The sequence below is a fragment of the Microtus pennsylvanicus genome, chromosome 11 (assembly GCF_037038515.1).
Source record: "Microtus pennsylvanicus isolate mMicPen1 chromosome 11, mMicPen1.hap1, whole genome shotgun sequence".
NCBI classification, from domain to species: domain Eukaryota; kingdom Metazoa; phylum Chordata; class Mammalia; order Rodentia; family Cricetidae; genus Microtus; species Microtus pennsylvanicus.
This window is the reverse complement of record NC_134589.1, coordinates 50,113,770-50,133,450: the sequence shown is the minus strand read 5'-3', so window position 1 is coordinate 50,133,450 and position 19,681 is coordinate 50,113,770. Positions and strand designations below refer to the sequence as shown.

The 19,681-nt window shown below is 41.9% G+C and overlaps 1 protein-coding gene across 3 annotated transcripts in view; it reads right to left on the bottom strand.

The window, feature by feature from the left end:
* Positions 1–10,635, bottom strand: part of LOC142860485 (NACHT, LRR and PYD domains-containing protein 1a-like) — a 116,517-nt gene extending 105,882 nt beyond the window's left edge. For 2 of the 3 annotated variants that reach the window (XM_075991809.1, XM_075991810.1), the window contains exons 1-3: positions 10,215–10,632; positions 9,560–9,661; positions 8,522–8,782 (exon numbers count right to left, since the gene is read on the bottom strand). In XM_075991809.1, coding sequence (XP_075847924.1) covers positions 8,522–8,672 — 151 coding nt within the window. In that variant the 5' untranslated portion in view covers positions 8,673–8,782; positions 9,560–9,661; positions 10,215–10,632. Of the gene's footprint in view, positions 1–8,521; positions 8,783–9,559; positions 9,662–10,214 lie in introns of all 3 variants that reach the window. The other variant, XM_075991811.1, reaches the window with a different exon arrangement.
* Positions 10,636–19,681: the final 9,046 nt, after the last annotated feature.

The following is a 19,681-nucleotide window of genomic DNA, read 5'->3' as shown; positions in this document are numbered from 1 at the left end:
TGCCTGCTCAAGTAATATTATCTTCTTCTCAGGCCTTTGATGGGGTTGAAATTGATAGTCATAGTTACTGTACTCTTACGATCTAGACAATCCATTTCCTATACAAGACTTAGACTCCATAGGATAGAATGTTTATTAAAACATTTAACTTATGTTCCTTGCTTAATATTGTTTATGCAGGTTGTAGTTCTAATTATACTTGATATCTGTTCCTAGTATATATAGTTTTGTACTGGGTTTGGAACTCTCTTACTTAAACAAAAGGGGGAGGTGCTGTGGAGCACATTCTGCTCTTTTAGCCAATATCCTTTAAGATACCAACCCACATGGACATGGTCTCTTTTGCTTAAAACAGCAGCAGTAGTGCTGTACCAGAAGAGCCATGAGGAGAGGTGAGTGTGTACCTGACCGGCCAGTGGGACACCCTGGAAAGGGAGCACAGGCACTATCCAATCCCCTAAACTTTCTGGCCCTTCAGTCGGAGAGTCTCTCCCCGGCTACTGCCTTTCTCTTCTTATCCAATGCCAGCTTGCCCCCAGGCACCCTATCCCAACTGCAGGGTCATAGGATCCTCCAACTCAGCCTGCTGTGGAACTGAGGGTCTGCAGACAAAGTGGTGAGGGCAACTGCTGTAGGAGTTTCTTTGTTCTACTGAGCCTGCACCCAGCAAGGCTGCCCTTTTGTCTGTGAGGTCCCTGCCGAGCAAGTGACCTGGTACCTGTACCAGAGGTCCTGTTCGGAGGGCCTACTTCAGAGAGGAGAGGAGCTGAGAGACAACTTTAGTGCTGAGGGGACCTAAGAGAGGGCTGACCAAGAAAAAACCCCAAGTACAGAGGTAGCCACAGCAAATATTGGACCAAGCTGCCAAGACTCTCCTAACAGCATTTAAAGAAAGAGGTGGGCAGGCGCCAATGCAAGAATTTCTCCAACAATCTGAAAAGCAACATGACAACACCAGAATCCAGTGAACATACAACAGGAAGATTTGAACACCCTAATCCATAAGAAGTAGAAGAAATAGACTTTAGATGTAACATTATGAAAATGTTAGAGATCATTAAACAGGATGTGAAAAACTCCTTTAAAAAAATGGATGAAAGCCAGGTGATGGTGGCGCATGCCTTTAATCCCAGCACTCTGGAGGCAGAGGAGGTGGATCTCTATGAGTTTGAGGCCAGCCTGGTCTACAAGAGCTAGTTCCAGAACAGGAACCAAAAGCTACGGAGAAACCCTGTCTCAAAAATTCCCCCCCCCCAAGAAAAGAAACGGATGAAAAGACTAACAAAAAGTTAGAAGAAATTAATAAATCCCTCAAAGATCTCCAAGAAAACCAAGAAAAGGCAATCAAACAGGTAAGGGAAACAGTTCAAGAACTGAAAACTGAAATGGAGGCAATGAAGAAAACACAAACCAAGAGATGGTAGGAAATGGAAAACCTGGGTAAATGAACAGAAACTACAGAGACAAGTATCACCAACAGAATACAAGAGATAGAAGAAAGAATCTCAGGTGCTAAATATACTATAGATGAAATAAACACACTGATCAAAGAAAACAGCAAATGCAACAAATTCTCATCACAAAACATCCAGAAAATCTGGGACAACATAAAAAGACCAAACCTAAGAAGAATAGGGGTAGAAGAAGGAGAAGAATTACAGCTCAAAACCCAGAAAATATATTCAACAAAACTATAAAAGAAAACTTCCCCAACCTAAGGAAGGATATTCTTATGAAGGTACAAGAAGCATACAGAACACCGAATAGACTGGATCAAAAAAAAATCCCCTTGCCATATAATAATCAAAACACAAAACTACAGAATTATGAAAGAATATTAAGAGCTGCAAACGAAAAAAGGTCAAGTAACATATAAAGGTAAACCTGTCAGAATTACACCTGACTTTTCTATGGAAACCTTGATAGCCTGAAGGGCTTGGATAGATGTGCTGCAGAAACTAAGAGACCATGGATGCAAGCCCAGACTACTATACCCAGCAAAGCTCTCTTTCACTATCAATGGAGAAAACAAGATATTCCAGGCCGGGCAATGGTGGTGCATGCCTTTAATCCCAGCACTTGGGAGACAGAGGCAGGCGGATCTCTGTGAGTTCGAGACCAGCCTGGTCTACAGAGCTAGTTCTAGGACAGGATCCAAAGCCACAGAGAAACCCTGTCTCGAAAAACCAAAAATAAATAAATAAATAAAAAACCAAGATATTCCAGTATAACAACAAATTTAAACAATACGTAGCCACAAAACCAGCCTTACAGAAAGTAATAGAAGGAAAATCATGGTCCCCGGATCATTGGGCTACCGGGCGGCCCTGTTTAGCTGCTGAGGAATCCCATCTGGACGGGTGAGTGTGTGCTATCCAGGGGCGGATTGTCCCGGAAGAGAGCACAAATCCCCCTCCCCCAGCTCCTTCTGCAGGGCTGTCTTTCTTACACACGACCCCCCCCCCCAAGTCTTCGTTTTCTGCAAGGTCCTTTGCTCAGGAACAGTTTTCTGCTCCTACACTAAGGCTACCCACCCAGAGCGGTGAGAGCCTACCTAAGGGGGAGGCATCAAGGACCCATGGTAAGGGAGCACATGCACCTTCAGCCTATGCGGCATGGTGTCCTGTGTTCTACTCGTCCCCACCCTGCCCCCAAGTTCCCCCTTTTGTCCTCGGGTCATTGGACTACCAGGCGTCCATGTTTTGGTGCTGAGGAGTTCATCTGGACGGGAACGGTTCCTGCTTCTACACTGAAGAGATACACCCAGAGAGTCAATCACAGCAAAGCTGGACCAAGACACCAGGCCTCTCCTGGCTCCATTTGAAGGAAGAGATGGGAAGGCGCCAATGCAAGAATTTCTCCAACAACCTGAAAGGTAACGTGACACTACCAGAATCCAGGGATCCCGAAATAAGAAGAATTGTACACCCTACTCCAGAAGAATTAGAAGAAATCGACTCAAAAGTGAACTATATGAAAATAATAGAGGACCTTAAACAGGAGGTGAAAAACTGCCATAAACAATTAGAGATTACAAACAAAAACGTAGGGGAAATGAATAAATCGCTCAAAGACAAGCAAGAAAACGAAGAGAAACAAGAAATAGCTATCAAACAGGTTAGGGAAGCGGTTCAAGACTTGAAGAATGAAATGGAAGCAATGAAGAAAACACAAACCAAGGGAAGAATGGAGATGGAAAATCTGGGTAAACGAACAGGAACTACAGAGACAAGTAGTAACAACAGATTACAAAGATAGAAGAAAGAATGTCAGACACTGAAGATACCATAGAGAAAACAAACACACGGATCAAAGAAAACAGCAAGACCAACAAATTCTCATCACAAAACATTCAGGAAATCTGGGACACAATAAAAAGACCAAACCTAAAAATAATTGGGATAGAAGAAGGAGAAGAAGTACAGCTCAACGGTCCAGAAAATATATTTAATAAAATTATAAAAGAAAACTTTCCCAGCCTAAAGAAAGATATTCCTTTGAAGGTTCAAGAAGCATACAGAACACCGAATAGACTGGACCAAAAAACCCCATCTCCTCGCCATATAATAATCAAAACACAAAACATACAGAATAAAGAAAGAATATTAAGAGCTGCAAAGGAAAAGGGTCAAGTTATTTATAAGGGTAAACCTATCAGACTTACACCTGACTTCTCTATGGAAACCATGAAAGCCAGAAGGTCCTGGATAGATGTACTTCAGAAACTAAGAGACCATGCATACAAGCCCAGACAGACTACTATACCCAGCCAAACTTTCATTCACTATAAATGGAGAAAACAATATCTTCCAGGATAAAAACAAATTTAAACAATACGTAGCCACAAATCCAGCCTTACAGAAAGTAATAGAAGGAAAATCACTAACCAAGGAGTCCAACAATGACCACAATAACTCAAACATCTAGAGACCCTTCACCAGCACAACTCAAAGAAGGGCAACACACAAACTCTACTACTAAAAAAGTGACCGGAGTTAACAACCACTGGTCATTAATATCACTTAATGTCAATGGACTCAACTCACCTATAAAAAGGCACAGGCTAAAAGATTGGATACGAAAACAGGATCCAACATTCTGCTGTTTACAAGAAACACACCTCAACCACAAAGACAGGCACCTACTCAGAGTAAAGGGCTGGGAAAAGGCTTATCAAGCAAATGGACCCAAGAAACAAGCAGGTGTGGCCATACTAATTTCTAACAAAGTTGACTTCAAACTTAAATCAATCAGAAAAGATAGAGAGGGACATTTTATACTCATAACAGGAACAGTTCATCAGGATGAAGTCTCAATCCTGAATATCTATGCCCCTAATATAAAAGCACCCACGTACATAAAAGAAACATTACTAAATCTCAAGGCTGCCAGCAAATGGCACACACTAATAGTAGGAGACTTCAACACTCCTCTCTCACCAGTGGAAAGGTCAATCAGACAGAAACCTAACAGAGATATAAGAGAATTAATGGAGGTAATGAATCAAATGGACTTAACAGACATCTATAGAACATTCCACCCAAATAGGAAGAATACACCTTCTTCTCTGCAGCTCATGGAACCTTCTCAAAAATCGACCACATAGTCGGTAACAAAGCAAACTTCCACAGTTACAGAAAAATATTCGTAACCTCCTGCATCTTATCAGACCACCATGGATTAAAGTTAGAATTCAACAACAATACTACCCCCAGAAAGCCTACAAACTCATGGAAACTGAACAGTTAACTTCTGAACCATACCTGGATCAAGGAAGAAATAAAGAAAGAAATCAAAGTCTTCCTTGAATTCAATGAAAATAAAGAAACAACCTATTCAAACTCATGGGACACTATGAAAGCAGTCCTGAGAGGAAAGTTTATGGCACTAAGTGCCCACTTAAAGAAAACAGAGAAAGCACACATTGGAGACTTAACAGCCCACCTGAAAGCTCTAAAAAAAAAAAGCAGACTCACCTAGAAGGAGTAAAAGACTGGAAATAATCAAACTGAGGGCAGAAATCAACAAAATAGAAACACAGAAAACAATCCAAAGAATCAATGAAACAAAAAGCTGGTTCCTAGAGAAAATCAACAAAATTGATAAACCCCTATCCAAACTAATCAAACGGCAGAGAAAATATGCAAATTAATAAGATCAGAAATGAAAAGGGGGACATAACCACAGACACAGAGGAAATTCAAAGAATCATTAGATCTTACTACAAAAGCCTGTATGCCACAAAACTGGAAAATGTAAAAGAAATGGACACGTTTTTAGATAAATACCATATACCAAAGTTAAACCAGGACCAGGTGAACAATCTAAATAGACCTGTTAGTCGCGAAGAATTAGAAGCTGTCATCAAAAACCTCCCTACCAAAAAAAGCCCAGGACCAGATGGTTTCAATGCGGAATTCTACCAGAACTTCCAAGAAGAGCTGATACCTATACTCCTTAGTGTATTTCACAATATAAAAACAGAAGAGTCATTGCCAAATTCCTTTTATGAAGCTACAGTCAATCTGATACCAAAACCACACAAAGACTCAACCAAGAAAGAGAATTACAGGCCAATCTCACTCATGAACATCGATGCAAAAATACTCAACAAAATACTGACAAACCGTATCCAAGAACACATTAGAAAAATTATCCATTATGATCAAGTAGGCTTCATCCGAGATGCAGGGCTGGTTCAATATACGAAAATCTATCAATGTAATCCACCATATAAATAAACTGAAAGAAAAAACTCATATGATCATTGCATTAGATGCTGAAAAAGCCTTTGACAAAATTCAACATCCCTTTATGATAAAAGTCTTGGAGAGATTAGGGATACAAGGGTCATATCTAAATATAATAAAAGCTATTTTCAGCAAATCGACAGCAAACATCAAACTAAAGCCATCCCACTAAAATCAGGAACACGACAAGGCTGTCGACTCTCTCCATACCTCTTCAATATAGTGCTTGAAGTTTTAGCAATAGCAGTAAGACAACATAAGGGCATCAAGGGGATTCGAATTGGGAAGGAAGAGGTTAAACTTTCATTATTTGCAGATGTTATGATAGTGTACATAAGCGACCCCAAAAACTCCACCAAAGAACTCCTAAAGCTGATAAACACCTTTAGTAATGTGGCAGGATACATGATCAACTCCAAAAAATCAGTCGCCCACCTATACGCAAAGGATATGGAAGCAGAGAGGGAAATCAGAGAAACATCACCTTTCACAATAGCCACAAATAGCATAAAATATATTGGGGTAACTCTAACCAGGGAAGTGAAAGATCTATTTGACAAGAACTTTAAGGAATTGAAGAAAGCAATTGAAGAGGATACCAGAAAGTGGAAAGATCTCCCTTGCTCTTGGATTGGGAGGATCAACATAGAAAAAATGGCAGTTCTACCAAAGGCAATTTATAGATTCAATGCAACCCCATCAGAGTCCCATCAAAATTCTTCACAAATCTTGAGAGGACAATAATCAACTTTATATGGAAAAACAAAATACCCAGGATAGCCAAAACAGTCTTGTATAATAAAGGAACTTCTGGAGGCATTACCATCCCTGACTTCAAACTCTACTACAGAGCTACAGTATTGAAAACAGCTTGGTATTGGTATAAAAACAGAGAAGTCGACCAATGGAATCGTATAGAAGACCCAGATTTTAACCCACAAACCTATGAACACCTCATTTTCGATAAAGGAGCTAAAAGTATACAATAGAAGAAAGAAAGCGTCTTCAACAAATGGTGCTGGAACAACTGGATGTCAACCTGTAGAAGAATGAAAATTGGCCCATATCTATCACCATGCACAAAACTCAAGTCCAAATGGATCAAAGACCTCAATATCAGTCTGAGCATACTGAACCTGATAGAAGAGAAATTGGGAGGTACCCTACAACAGACAGGCACAGGCGATTGCTTCCTAGGTATAACCCCAGCAACACAGACATTAAGGGAAACATTGAATAAATGGGACCTACTGAAACTGAGAAGATTCTGTAAAGCAAAGGACACTGTCACTAAGACAAAAAGGCAACCCACTGACTGGGAGAAGATCTTCACCAACCCCGCAATAGACAAAGGTCTGATCTCCAAAATATATAAAGAACTCAAGAAACTAGACTTTAAAATGCTACTCAACCCAATTTAAAAATGGGGCACTGAACTGAACAGAGAATTCTCAACAGAAGATGTTCAAATGGCCAAAAGACACTTAAGGTCATGCTCAACCTCCTTAGCGATCAGGAAAATGCAATCAAAACAACTTTGAGATATCATCTTACACCTGTCAGATTGGCTAAAATCAAAAATACCAATGATAGCCTTTGCTGGAGAGGTTGTGGAGGAAGGGGTTCCCTCATCGATTGCTGGTGGGAATGCAAACTTGTGCAACGACTTTGGAAAGCAGTTTTTCGGTTTCTCAGGTTTCCAGATTGTTCTTGTGTCAAATGCAACTTCAGCATTGCATAGTATAATGGAGCCTCTCTAGTCTGTGACCCTTAGCCCTCCACCATGGCTTCACTGTATTTAAGTCCCTTGTTCAGGTCCCCATTCAGATGGGTGGTCACTTGTGAAGAACCACTACCTATGTGGACTTTAAGTTCCTTTCACAGCTTCAAGTTTAGTTCATCTTTATTTCTGCACACAGGCTGCTCATGTTCCCCACCGTGAGTGTCACAGAGGCTGATGGCCTAACACAGAGATAGGAGCCAGGGCAACAAACCTGGGGGCCTTACTCCCCACCCCTATAGCCTTCTTCGCTGTCACAAGATGCTCTCAGAGTTCCTGATGAGGAAAGATCCTTCTCTGGGACCATGAAGTTCACACATCTGCCCTGGTTCTTTATTAGTCCTCTGTGTGAGTCTCTAGTCTTCTCTGTGAGCCTCAGCTCCTTCATGTGGGGCTCTGACCTTCTGTCGCACAGGGTTACAAACTATAATAACAGCAGCTGAAATTGTATTCACTTGTACTTATAATACCTGAACATTAATTGAATACTGTTCAATAAACAACATGAATTTTCACTTTACTCTCACAGCCAAGGAAACAGGTTTTTACCTCCCTCCTGTTTCTTAAATGGAGACATGGGGGCTGAGGGCTGTAAAGTGACTTGTCCAGGGTGATAGAGCCATGACTGGAGCCTGACTCTGCCAAACTTCAGTCTGGGTTTGTAACTTAAGTGTCACCAAGTTTTCCTTTGGGGGACTGACTTGAACTCTGTGCTCCTCCCTTTCAGAGCCATCCTGAATACCAGCCTCTCCCCACTCCTGAAGCTTCAGAGTGCTCCTTCCCAGGGGCCTGAGAATGCACTCCTGTAGCTGAGGGTGTGGGGCTCTAAATTTCACTTAGTTCTTTCTGCATGCTTTCTGGTTCCAGGCTGTCCTGGGCCTGTGAATCCTTCTGACAGGTGATTAGCCTGCCCATGGAAACCCCGGCAGGAGGGCTCAGTGGTGATGGAGGAGTTACAGTAGCGGTGGGTTGAGGTCCTTATTGTACTTACTTTTTGTCAAGTCCTTCTCTGCTGGGGTTTTGGTCTGCTGAGGCTCCAGATTCATCTGCTCCCCCCAATTCTGGGTGGAACCCACGACCTGTTGGCCCTTTTGCTGAGCCTCCTCTGCGCCACTTGTCTTCTTGGACTGAACTTCTTCCATGGTGATGGTGCTTGGCTGTGCAGCTCTTGCTGGCAGAGCTTTGCTTTTCCCTTTTGTTGTTGCTCAGAACAGGAGGCAGTGGATCCCGGTCTCTGACAACCGTTTCCGCTCTGGGAAAGGGTGTTTGATCAGAACCCATGGAGAAGATCGGGAAAAGGAAGAACAGAGCAAGCATTACAGGGAGATGGTCCTCTGATCACAACAACCGAAGGATTCTAGTCTCTCTTGGGGATGGAGACTGTGTGCCCAGGTGCAGGCGTTTGGACTTTATAGGGCAAAAGAGGGGGCTCTGGGAGGAAGGTTTATCAGTGCATGTGTTCTTTATGGATTCTTGAATGATCTTGGCAGATATTCTTGGCACTACATCGGCTTTCCTGTCAGGGAAGTTATTCTGAGTTGGGTTTTCCCAGCTATCTAAGGTTTCTTCTCTTAGGTCATTAAGGTCATTTATCTAACACTGAGGACCCATTATAAGAAGGGGGTATATTTTCTCATTGCCTGCTTCCAGCAGGAGGGGGAAGGCAGAGGTCAGGCTAGGCTCTATTCCTAGGGTGTATGGGGCATAGGTTTGGGTGACTTCATGAACCAGGAAAACAGTTATAACTTATACTGCTGCAGTGGGTTCTGTGATTGCTGTCATTCATTCCCAGAGGAACCTTTAAAAACCGTTAATAGATGGGGCTACAGTCAGGAAGTAAGATGAGAATCAAGAAAGGTGACCCAGCAAGCTCGTAGCCAGGGTACCCAATGTCCTAATGTGGACCTAGTGATGGCAAGGATTTGATCCAGGAGGAACTTGTGTGAACTTTTAAAGGACAGGGAAAATAGAGAAGGAGGAATGGAGAGATCAAGGGGAGGAGCCAGAGTGTAAGGGAACAAAAGCTCACCCTTAGGAAGATGACAGTCACTGAATCTTTGTCTGGTCCTTAATTAAGTCTGTGGTCCCTCTCAACCAGCTTGGGTTTGTTGGTGCAGAATCCGCACTGTTCCTGGAGGAAGACACAGTTCCCACCACCAGCAGCTGACAGGAGATCTAGGTCTCTAATTTTGAAGAACCACAGCAGTGAAGATTTGGCCCAGGCTAGCCATAAAAACTGATGGATGTAGCTTTCTTTTGACATTAGCCACTTTCCCCAGGAAATAGTTTATATGATACTGTTCTTTTAAACAAACTGCATGGCATAAGTTATCATCTTAGGCAAGCCCTGCTGGTCCCATGGATTACTTTTGTCTTTTTATTTCTCATTCTCAGGCTTCCCACTTAACACCTCCCCACTCACGACCCTTATACCTGCAGGTTCATGAAAGTCAGGACAGAGGAGGGTGAGAATAGGCTATGACAGGAGCAGACACATGGAGCATACAGGGAAATCCAGCGACCTTCCACCCACCAGGGCTGGCCTGTAGATTCTCCAAGCAGGGGTGGAGCCTGGGCCCGGGCTCTCAGGACAAGGTCCCCCATGTCTGCCGCAGTGTGCCTTAGTGCATTTATCGTCCCATAACTCAAATAGTTCGGTGGACTCTGTTGGTCCCACTACTCACCCTGCTCTTTTAGGGGGCTCTCTGATGCATGCTTCCCTGGCCAAGGCTTCTCAGCTAGTAAGAGTAGTTTTGAAAGTGAAAGAGACCCAGCTCCTCCAGGAAGCCAGGCAGGAATCAGAGTCTGCACAGATGGCAGATGGTCTTCCTCTGGACCCTGTGAGTGGAAGTTGAGCATTGTTCAGCTGGTTTCCTGTTGTGAATTCTCTGCAGAAGCCTGGGCTGGAGGAGGAGTCCCTTGAGAGCTTCAGCCAGGCCTGCAGAGGCACCGCCTGCTGAGTGCAGGACTCAGGTCTGAGCCTCACTTCTTTCATCCAGTAAAGCAGAGTATCCCAGGTTTGCCACCAGGTTCCAGTTCAGCAGAATCTCCTGGAGCTCCCAGGTTCGTGCTCTGGATCTCTGGACTCTCTCTCCTCCCTGTAGCCTGTCCAGCCCACAGGCTTTTCATTTCAGGAAGTGGTTCTTAGGCCCAAACCCCGTGTATTTTTTTTAACTCCTGAAGTCTTGGGTTGATGTCTTTGGTGCATTTGGAGTTGAGTGCACTACAGGGTGAGAGCAGAGGAAGGTTCTTTACATGCAGACATCCAGTTTATCAGCACCACGTGTCAGCAAGGCTTTCTCTTTGCCAGTGAATAAATACTTTAGTCACCAATGAGTAATTTTTGCTTGTCATTACACTTTAAAACAACAACAACAAAAATCCCTTATTTTTATCATCTGAAACTTTTTCCATCCAAAACATTGTTATTCAATAAATTGTTTTAAGCTAGGACATATGTGGCAAGTTATTTAAGACATACATTAAAATAATCTCAGGCAATGTTATTATAGGATGAAAACCTTGCCAGAACACATGATTACCTTAAAAAAAAAATCACTGCTGAATTTATAAATCTTAGTCTGTTTTGATAAGGTGTGATTTCAGAAGTTTGAAAACTATACCCTTGCTACATTTTTAATTTCTCCTGAACTGTTTATAACTTAAGAAAAGAAAATAAACAGCAAATAAAATTAAAATTCTCGAGTTTAAATAACCTGAAAATATGTTTGAAAAAGCAGTTTATTGTATGTATTTTCACACTTAGTTTGAATCTGCCATCTAGTGTATAGTCTCATTTGCATATACTGAGCTATTTGTTGACCACAACTGTGGTGTGACTTTTCTGGGGAGATTAATATCTGCCCTAACTTCTGACCTTTCCACTGCCCAAAGACTGACTCATTAAGTTCATCTCAATGAATAGAAATGAATTTGTTAAGGATTACTCATAGAGCAATTGAGAGACCACAGGAATTTGCATGGACCCCTCCCCTGAAGATGCCACACCCTCTCTTACCTAGCTCCTTTTACCTTGAGCTCTGTCTGTCCCTCAAGTGATGGAAACTTTGGTTCTTAGCGCAACTTAGTGTGAAAGCAGCAGAGGAGACCCCAGGCTAACTATATGTTCACGTCTATTCAGTCTGCCCATGTCCGTGTCAGGGGCTCTGCTGTAGGGCAACACTGTTCATATAGGAAACGGTCACTTGTTTCACTGCAGTCATGCGTGTTGGGCGCCACAGTCAGTCTTGCTGCAATCTGGAGGTGATGAGGACTCAGAGGTCTGTGTCATTCACCAGCTGTGTCCAGACCAAGCATGGCTGCCGTAACTGGAAGGAACCCCTGCACACATGTTAAAGTAAATTCTTCTCGGCCATGGATTGTAATGCAACCATGAACCTATGGCAGCTTCTGCCACTAGACAATAAACAAGAATATAGGATCAAGAACTCACACTGTGACGAAGAGTGATAAAGAAATCGTTGATGGACTTCTAGGATTTGATGATCTTGTCAATATGGTGTCACAGTTTAAAATTACACCAGAAGAAGAAGGATAGAAAATTACATTTAGTCGTATCAGGTCTAACAGTTCGTTTTCTGGATTGGACCTCCTAGAAAGACCTTCACTATCTGTATTTTTTCCAGAGGCCATGGTATTGGTGGTCAGTGCTGCTGCCCTAGGCCATGATGAAACCTGAGGTCAATGCAGAGATCTGTGGTCTATGCTGCCACCTGAAACAATTTCGATGTCTGTGGTCCATGTTGTGGATGCAGGCCATGTTTGGGTCATTGATCCTACTGCAGCCAGTGGTTGTTCTGACATCTGAGGCCCATGTTACCACTGAGGGCCATGTGGACGTGCGCTGTCTGTGCCACTGTCAGAAGCCATGTTGATATCCATGGGCCCTGGGCCTGCTGAAGGCCATGTTGATGTGGGTGTTCTTTGAGGTCTTCTGGGGTCATGTGGATGTCTGTTGTCTGTGCCGTTACCAGAGGCCATGTTGATGTCCGTGGGCCTGGCTATCACTGAGGTACATAGTGGTGTTCATGGCCCATGTTACCCCAGAGGCCATGTTGACAGCTTTGGCCCGTGCTGCTGATAAAGACTGTGATGGTGCCTGTGCTCTGTGCTTCAGCAGAGGGCCGTCCTGTCGTCTGTTGTCTGCACTCCCACAGGACATCAAGAGGAAGTTCCTGGAAAGTGCTGAGTCCGTAGACCAGGTGGATGTTCGTAGCAGTGCTATTGCCAGAAACCAAGTAGAAGCCCATGATTCATGATTCCACTGACTGTAAAGGGCAAGGAAGCTACTTTTACAGCGATATTGATTACTGCAGATTCACGGTTTTGAAACAGGGACATAGATGTTTCTGTGACTCATATTTTTTCCTTTCCTTAATTTTTCTTCCTTCCTCCCCTTTCTTTCCTTTCTTTCTTCTTCTTCATTTTTGGTGGGAGAGGTTAGAAGGGTGGGAGGATATTCATGCAGGGACTGGGAAGTCAGTGTGATTGGGCTGCATTATGGAAATTCCCAAATAAGCAATACAAATATTATGTTGGAAAATATAAAAAACACATTTGAGGAGTCAAGAGCCAAAGATTGTGGTTTTTAATTTTGCAATGTTTCTCCTGGAGGACACAAAATGTTAAATAAAAAATTTTATAATGTAAGAAAGGACAGGCAGGAGAATGCAGCCAGCCCTCCACTCCAAAACGAAGAAGGAGGTGCCCTTTGCTCTCTGTTGTGACTATTGGTATTGGTTCACACTGCCAAAGACATTTTATTGACAGGGAAGCCACAGCTGGAAACTTGACACAAAAAACTTGTCACTAATGTATTTTAACAGTAAAAAATAAAAAAAGCTGTGAATGTACCAGTATGTGATTGAAGCAACCAAACACTTGACCACTGTCCAGGTGACATGTCCTTTGGAGGACCCAAGTTGAGGACCTCAGGTATGGGGACTGTGTCCGTGTGGATTTGCTGCTGGACACAGAGTCTGTCCTGTCATAACTTGTTTCTCAGAGCATCCTAACCACATCAGCAGAAGGCCTGGGTTACCTAAAGCACTCAGTGACCTTGCGTTCCAGCACACAGCCAGAAGAAAGGAATGTGAACTTCTTTTTATATACCAATAATTCATGAAATGAAATTAGTATACCTAAATATATTTCATTTTATATATCTTTTAAGTAACTCAGACTTAAATTTATATTTACAAATTGGTATTGATATTGTTGTTGGTTTTTTTTCTCTTTGCTCTTCTGGTTCTTTAGGAGGTCAACTAGCTAGCTTCAAAATATATCACATGGAGGCTTATTCTTTTTGTTTGTTTGTTTGTTTGTTTTTTGAGACAGGGTTTCTCTCTAGCTTTTGGAGGAAGCTTATTCTTACTTCTATGCCCTGCCCTAGCTTGCTTTGTTTCTATCCAGCTTTTCTTAACTAAGTTATTCAGTCTACCTTTTGCCTCTGGGTTTTACCTTTTTCTATTTCTGTATATCTTCCTTTACTTCTTACTCTATGGCTTGCTATATAGGTGGGTGGCTGGCCCCTGGCGTCCTCCTTTCCTTCTTTTTTCCCTAGATCTTTGATCCTTTCTTCTCAGATTTCTCCTCCTACTTATTCTTTCTGCCTGCCAGCCATGCCTATCCTTTCTCCTGCCTTGCTGTTGGTCGTTCAGCTCTTTATTAGACAAATCAGGGGTTTTAGACAGGCAAAGTAGCACAGCTTCACAGAGTTAAACAAATGCAACCTAAAAGAATGCAGCACACCTTTGAATCATTAAAACAAATATTCCATAGCATAAATAAACGTAGCACAACTTCAACTAATATTCCACAGCATGATATTTTAGCATTTTCTCTTATTTACAAGGAAACCCAAGGTTTTATATCTTTTGTATACATTTAAGAGCCTTGAGTTCCCTTGTAATATCCAACTATTTAGTTTTATTTCCAAACTCCCAATGAAGTCAATGTAGCAGAAAGGAAGGTCAAAACATGGAATTATCTCTTATCAAATAAAACCCTAGAGGATTCTGTGTAAGAATCTTGGGAGAAGCTTTCTGCCTGTGACAACATGAAGGGTAGGCATGACAATAAGGAAAATACTGTGTCCTAAGAGATAAAGAGAGGGAGAACTTCAGAGATTCCCACAGGCTGAGCTAGCACACCTGCGGAGTCCAGAGGAGAAGATGGGAGGCACTGAGAAGCCAGGATAACAGGAAAACAGCTTTGGTTATGAGTCTGGGAAGTAGGGGACCAGAAACGTGATCCAGAGGGTATCCAGACAGCCTGGGCAAAGAAACTGGTAGGCCTACCCTTGTGGCAAACATACCATCATGAACATTGAGTCCTACTTTGGTAGATGGGTGAGCAATAAAGAGGAATCCCAATTTGTCATTCTTTTATATGTTTGTCTTTGTGTGTGAATGTGTGTACATTTGTGTGTGTGTGTGTTTGTGTGTGTCTTTGAATGTATATCTGTCTGATTATGGTGCTGGGAGTAGAATTCTGAGCCTATGCAAGAGCAGCAAGGCTCTTAATCACAGTCTTATGTCTGCCCCTCATTTTAAAATTGTACCATCAGTTCCCTTTTTCCTCCCTCCCTCCCTCCCTCCCTCCCTCCTTCCCTCCCTCCCTCCCTCCTTCCCTCCTTCCCTCCCTCCCTCCCTCCCTCCCTCCCTCCCTCCCTCCCTCCCTCCCTCCGTCCCTTCCTTCCTTCCTTCCTTCCTTCCCTTCAACAGGCTTTCCTTATGTAACAGTTCTAACTGTCCTAGAAGTTCCTTTGTAGATGAGGTTGGCCTTGAAGTCACGGAGATCCACCCGTTTTTACCTCCCAAGTACTGGATTTAAGGCATGCACCTCCACTGCCAGGATGTACATCAGGTTCTTAAGCTGTGAATCACATCTCTGTATGGGATGATGTCACTCTGGCAATTGCAAAATTTTGACAAGAAAAATGTTTTGTGTACATGAAATGGCCAAGCTTAATTCAAATGTGCACTGAATCTGAGGCGTTTCTGCAGTGTGTGCCATGTTGCATCATGTGACTTCCTCACACCTCTGGTTCTGAGCACCCGGCCTGAGTACTTTGTACTGCACGAACCCACACACCACACAACCACACACAACACAACCACACACCACACAACCCCTGTGATGCTTCTGAAACACCTTGGCTCATAGTTGAGGTTATCGTTTGCTGTGATTACAGCATTTCCCTATACATGAAAGACCTTCTGCTCTTATAGAAACATGATAACTTCATAACGGATTGTAAAAATTTAAATATTTTTCTATTTTTGTTTTTTAACTTGTAAGTAACAAGTTAACATGTATTTTTGTAGTGGTATTTCATTTATATTTTTAATAAATAAAGCTTGCCTGAAGATCAGAGAGGAAAAGAGCCCTACTGGTCAGCCTTACAGACCAGGCAGTATTAACACACACCTTTAATCCCAGTAGCCACACTAGTTGAAATAGAAACGGGGCAGTGTGTGCCTTTAATCCCAGTGGTACACACCTTTGATTCGAGAACTAGAGAGTATTATAAAATGGGAAGAGACCGTTTTCAGGCTCAGTCTCATTCTGAGGTTTCCTGGAGACAGAATCACCATTTCAGACTGAGGTTCAGTAAGAGTTAGGGGCTGGTTGCTTTACTTTTCTGGTCTTCAAGCTGAACCCCAATATCTGTTTCTGAGATTTTATTAACTGTGCTTCATGTCTGTATTGTATTATGGGAGAACATTTGAGTTTACATGTGTTACTATGTTCATCCTACTGATCCATGAGCATGGGAGAGCTTTCCATCTTCTGATATCTTCTTCAATTACTTCCTTCAAAGACTTGAAGTTTCATCATACATTTGTTTCCTTTGCTTGGTTAGAGTTATGTCAAGATATTTTATTTTATTTGAGGCTAAGATGTTTCTTTGTTTTTCTGTCCATTTGTCACTTGTAGAGATGGTTATGAATTAACTTGGTATCCAGCTACTTTGATCAAATTGTTTTTTATCAGATTTAGGAGTTTCCCAGTGGAATTTTTAGGGACAGTTATGTGTATTATCAAATCATCTACAAATAAAGATATTTTGAGTACTTCCTTTCCTATTTATATCCCCTTGATCTCCTTCAGCTTATACATCTTATAAACAATAAGCCTTAGCTTATTGCTCAAACTAAGACTTTAAATACTATTTTGACTAAATATGGAGAGAGTCAATAACCTTCTCTTGCTCCTGCTTTTAGTGGAATTGCTTTGATTTTCTCTCAATTTAAATTGATGTTGGCTATGGACTTTCTGTGAACTGCTGTTATTATGTTTACATATGTTCTTTTTATCCATCGTGTCTCAAGAACTTTCATTATGACGGGGAGTTGGATTTGTTAAAGGCCTTTTCTGGATCTAATGAAATGATGAGCTTATCATGTGTTTTCCATTACTATCTTTAAGTTTGTTTATATGGCAGATTATAGTTGTTGATTTTCATATATATATATATATTTTTTTTTATTTTATTTTATTTTTTTATTTTTTTGATTTTCATATATTGAACCATCCCTGCAACTCTGGAATGAAGCCTACTAGATAATCACCGATGATCTTTTCGATGCGGTCTTGCATTTGAAATGCAAGTATTCTTTAAATTCATTTTTAATGTTTCTTCTAACATATTAAGTATTATTTCTTTTTATTTATTCTTTGTGTCTTTCACATCATGCATCTCAATTCCATTTATTTCCTCATCCCTTTGTATCTGCTTTCTGTCCTTGCAACCTCTCCCCCCAAAATAACATAAATTTCAGAAGAAAAAAATTAAAATCATCAATCTTGTCATGAAAGCCGTAGTGTGACACAGTGAGTCATGCAGTAAACCGTTTATTCAGATATCTTTATTCACAAGTGTTCATTGCAAAGGTCATTGATCTCGTTCTGGGCTTCTGGTTTTTGCTACACTCTTGATGCTGGGCCCTCATTGGACTCCTCTTGGATAGTCTGCTGTTGCCTTGTGTTATGGAAATTCTCCAGCTTTGGGTCTGCAATACCAGCCCCTTCATTTGCTCCAGCAGATTATACATGGGTTAGATGTTATTGACCAACCTATAACCCTGGTTCTGGGCCTGGACAGTTGCAGGATTAGTCAATCCACCAGCCAGCTCTTGCTTCTTATCAGTTTCACCAGGGAGACCTCTCCTGCATTGACCTGGCTAGCTCATCCTTTGCAGAGATAAACAAGGGGTGGGGCCAGTTCTCCTACTTTCCTGCTTTTAGGGTCAGCTCTCCCACACCTATCCCATCAGGGACAGCTCTATTGTGTTACCCAGGGGAGGTATAGGGTCCACTCTCCAGAGTGCTTCAGTAGGTGAGGGGCAGGACCAGTTCTCTCCAGAGTTATAGTCAGTAAGGTGTGGTAAGGGGTGGTGCCAAGTCTACCTTCTAGACCTTTGGTGGTATCAGGAGTCATAGACATCAATACACACTTTGAATGCATCAGGGTCATGAACCCAGACCTGGGCCCCAGCAGCAGCCCAGGCCCTGACATCACCATGGCTCTGGCTGGCAATCAAGCCACCCTCATCTGCCTGCTCCTCACCACTTTCACCTCTTCAGATCTGCCTCTGTCCACAGGACACAAACCGTTCTGTCTTTTTTCTCTCCCATACCATAACGTACATTTGTAGACCATAATTGTGCCTGTTTGCCCCGTGCCATCTATGGGTCTCTTCCCACTCAGCCATCTTGGCTCAGGACAGGACCATCATTCCTCCTCAGAGCCCAGGGCAGCCCCCTTTGGCCTGCTTGTGGGTCTTGTCTGACTCAGTCTGTCGTGGTGCTGGGCAGGACTCTACTGCCCCAAATCATAATGGGGCCTGACTACCTAGTACCAGAGGGCAGTGAAATTCTTCCTGCCCCAAGTCTAGAGACCTGGGGTGGACCTGTGCTTGGCCTCTGGGGTCCACCAGGCCTAAACTGCAAGTATTTTACAAGTATTTTTTCATTTTTGTTCATTAAGGAAATTGGACTGCAATTCTTTCTTTGCTGAATCTTTTTTTTTTTTTTTGAGTATCATGCTGACTGTGGTCTCATAAAATGAATATGGCGATACTAATTCTGCTCCTATTTTGTGCGATAATTTGAGGAGTATTAGGTCTTCATTGAATGATTGGTAGAAATCTGCACTAAACCATCTGGTCCTGGTCTATTTCATGTTTGGAAAACTTTTAGTGACTACCTCTGTTTCACTAGGGGTTATATATCTGTGCAAATTGCTTATCTGAACTTGATTTAACTTTGATAAGATGTGTGTATTGAGAAAATTATCCATTTCTTATAGATTTTTCAATTTGTTGGAGCACTGGTTTTTAAAATATGTCTTTATGATCTCTTGATTTCTTTGGCGTCTGTTGTTATGTCTCCCTTTTGTTTCTGATATTATTAATTTGAATATTCTCTTTCTGCCTCTTATTTAATTTGAGTAAGAATTTATGAATTTTGTTGATTTCCTCAAAGAAACAACTATTTGTTTTATTGTTGTGGAATATTCCTTTTCACTGTATGAAGACGTGTCACTGGGATTGGTTTACAAAAGAAAAGCTGAATGGCCATAAGCTAGGCAGGCAAGAGGTAAGGCAGGACTTCCTGGGGCAGAGAGCTCTGGGAAGAGGAAAGGCAGAGTCACCAGCCAGATGTCCAGGAAGCAGGACAGGCAATACAGAGCAAAGATAAACAAGCTCCGCAAAAGAATGTATATTTAAGAATATGTGTTAATTTAAGTTATAAGAGCTAGTACAACAAGCCTAAGCTAGGGCAAAGCTTTCATAATTAAAAATAATCTTCTGTGTCATTTTAAAAGAACTTTCAGCCCAAAGAAAAATTTGTCTACATTTTATTGATTTTTAAAAAATTTTCTCTTTGTTTGTATTTTACTATTTTCAACCCTGAGTTTGATTATTTCTTGCGATCTACTCCTCTTGAGTGTGATTAATTCTTTTGTTATTGTTCTAGAGCTTTCAGGTGTGTTGTGAAGTTGCTAGAATTAGATCTCTGTAGTTTTTTAATGTATTCACTAGCACTATGAACTTGCTTCTTAGCGCTGCTTTCCTTGTGTCCCATAAGTTTGGGCATATCATGTATTCATTTTCCTTGAGTT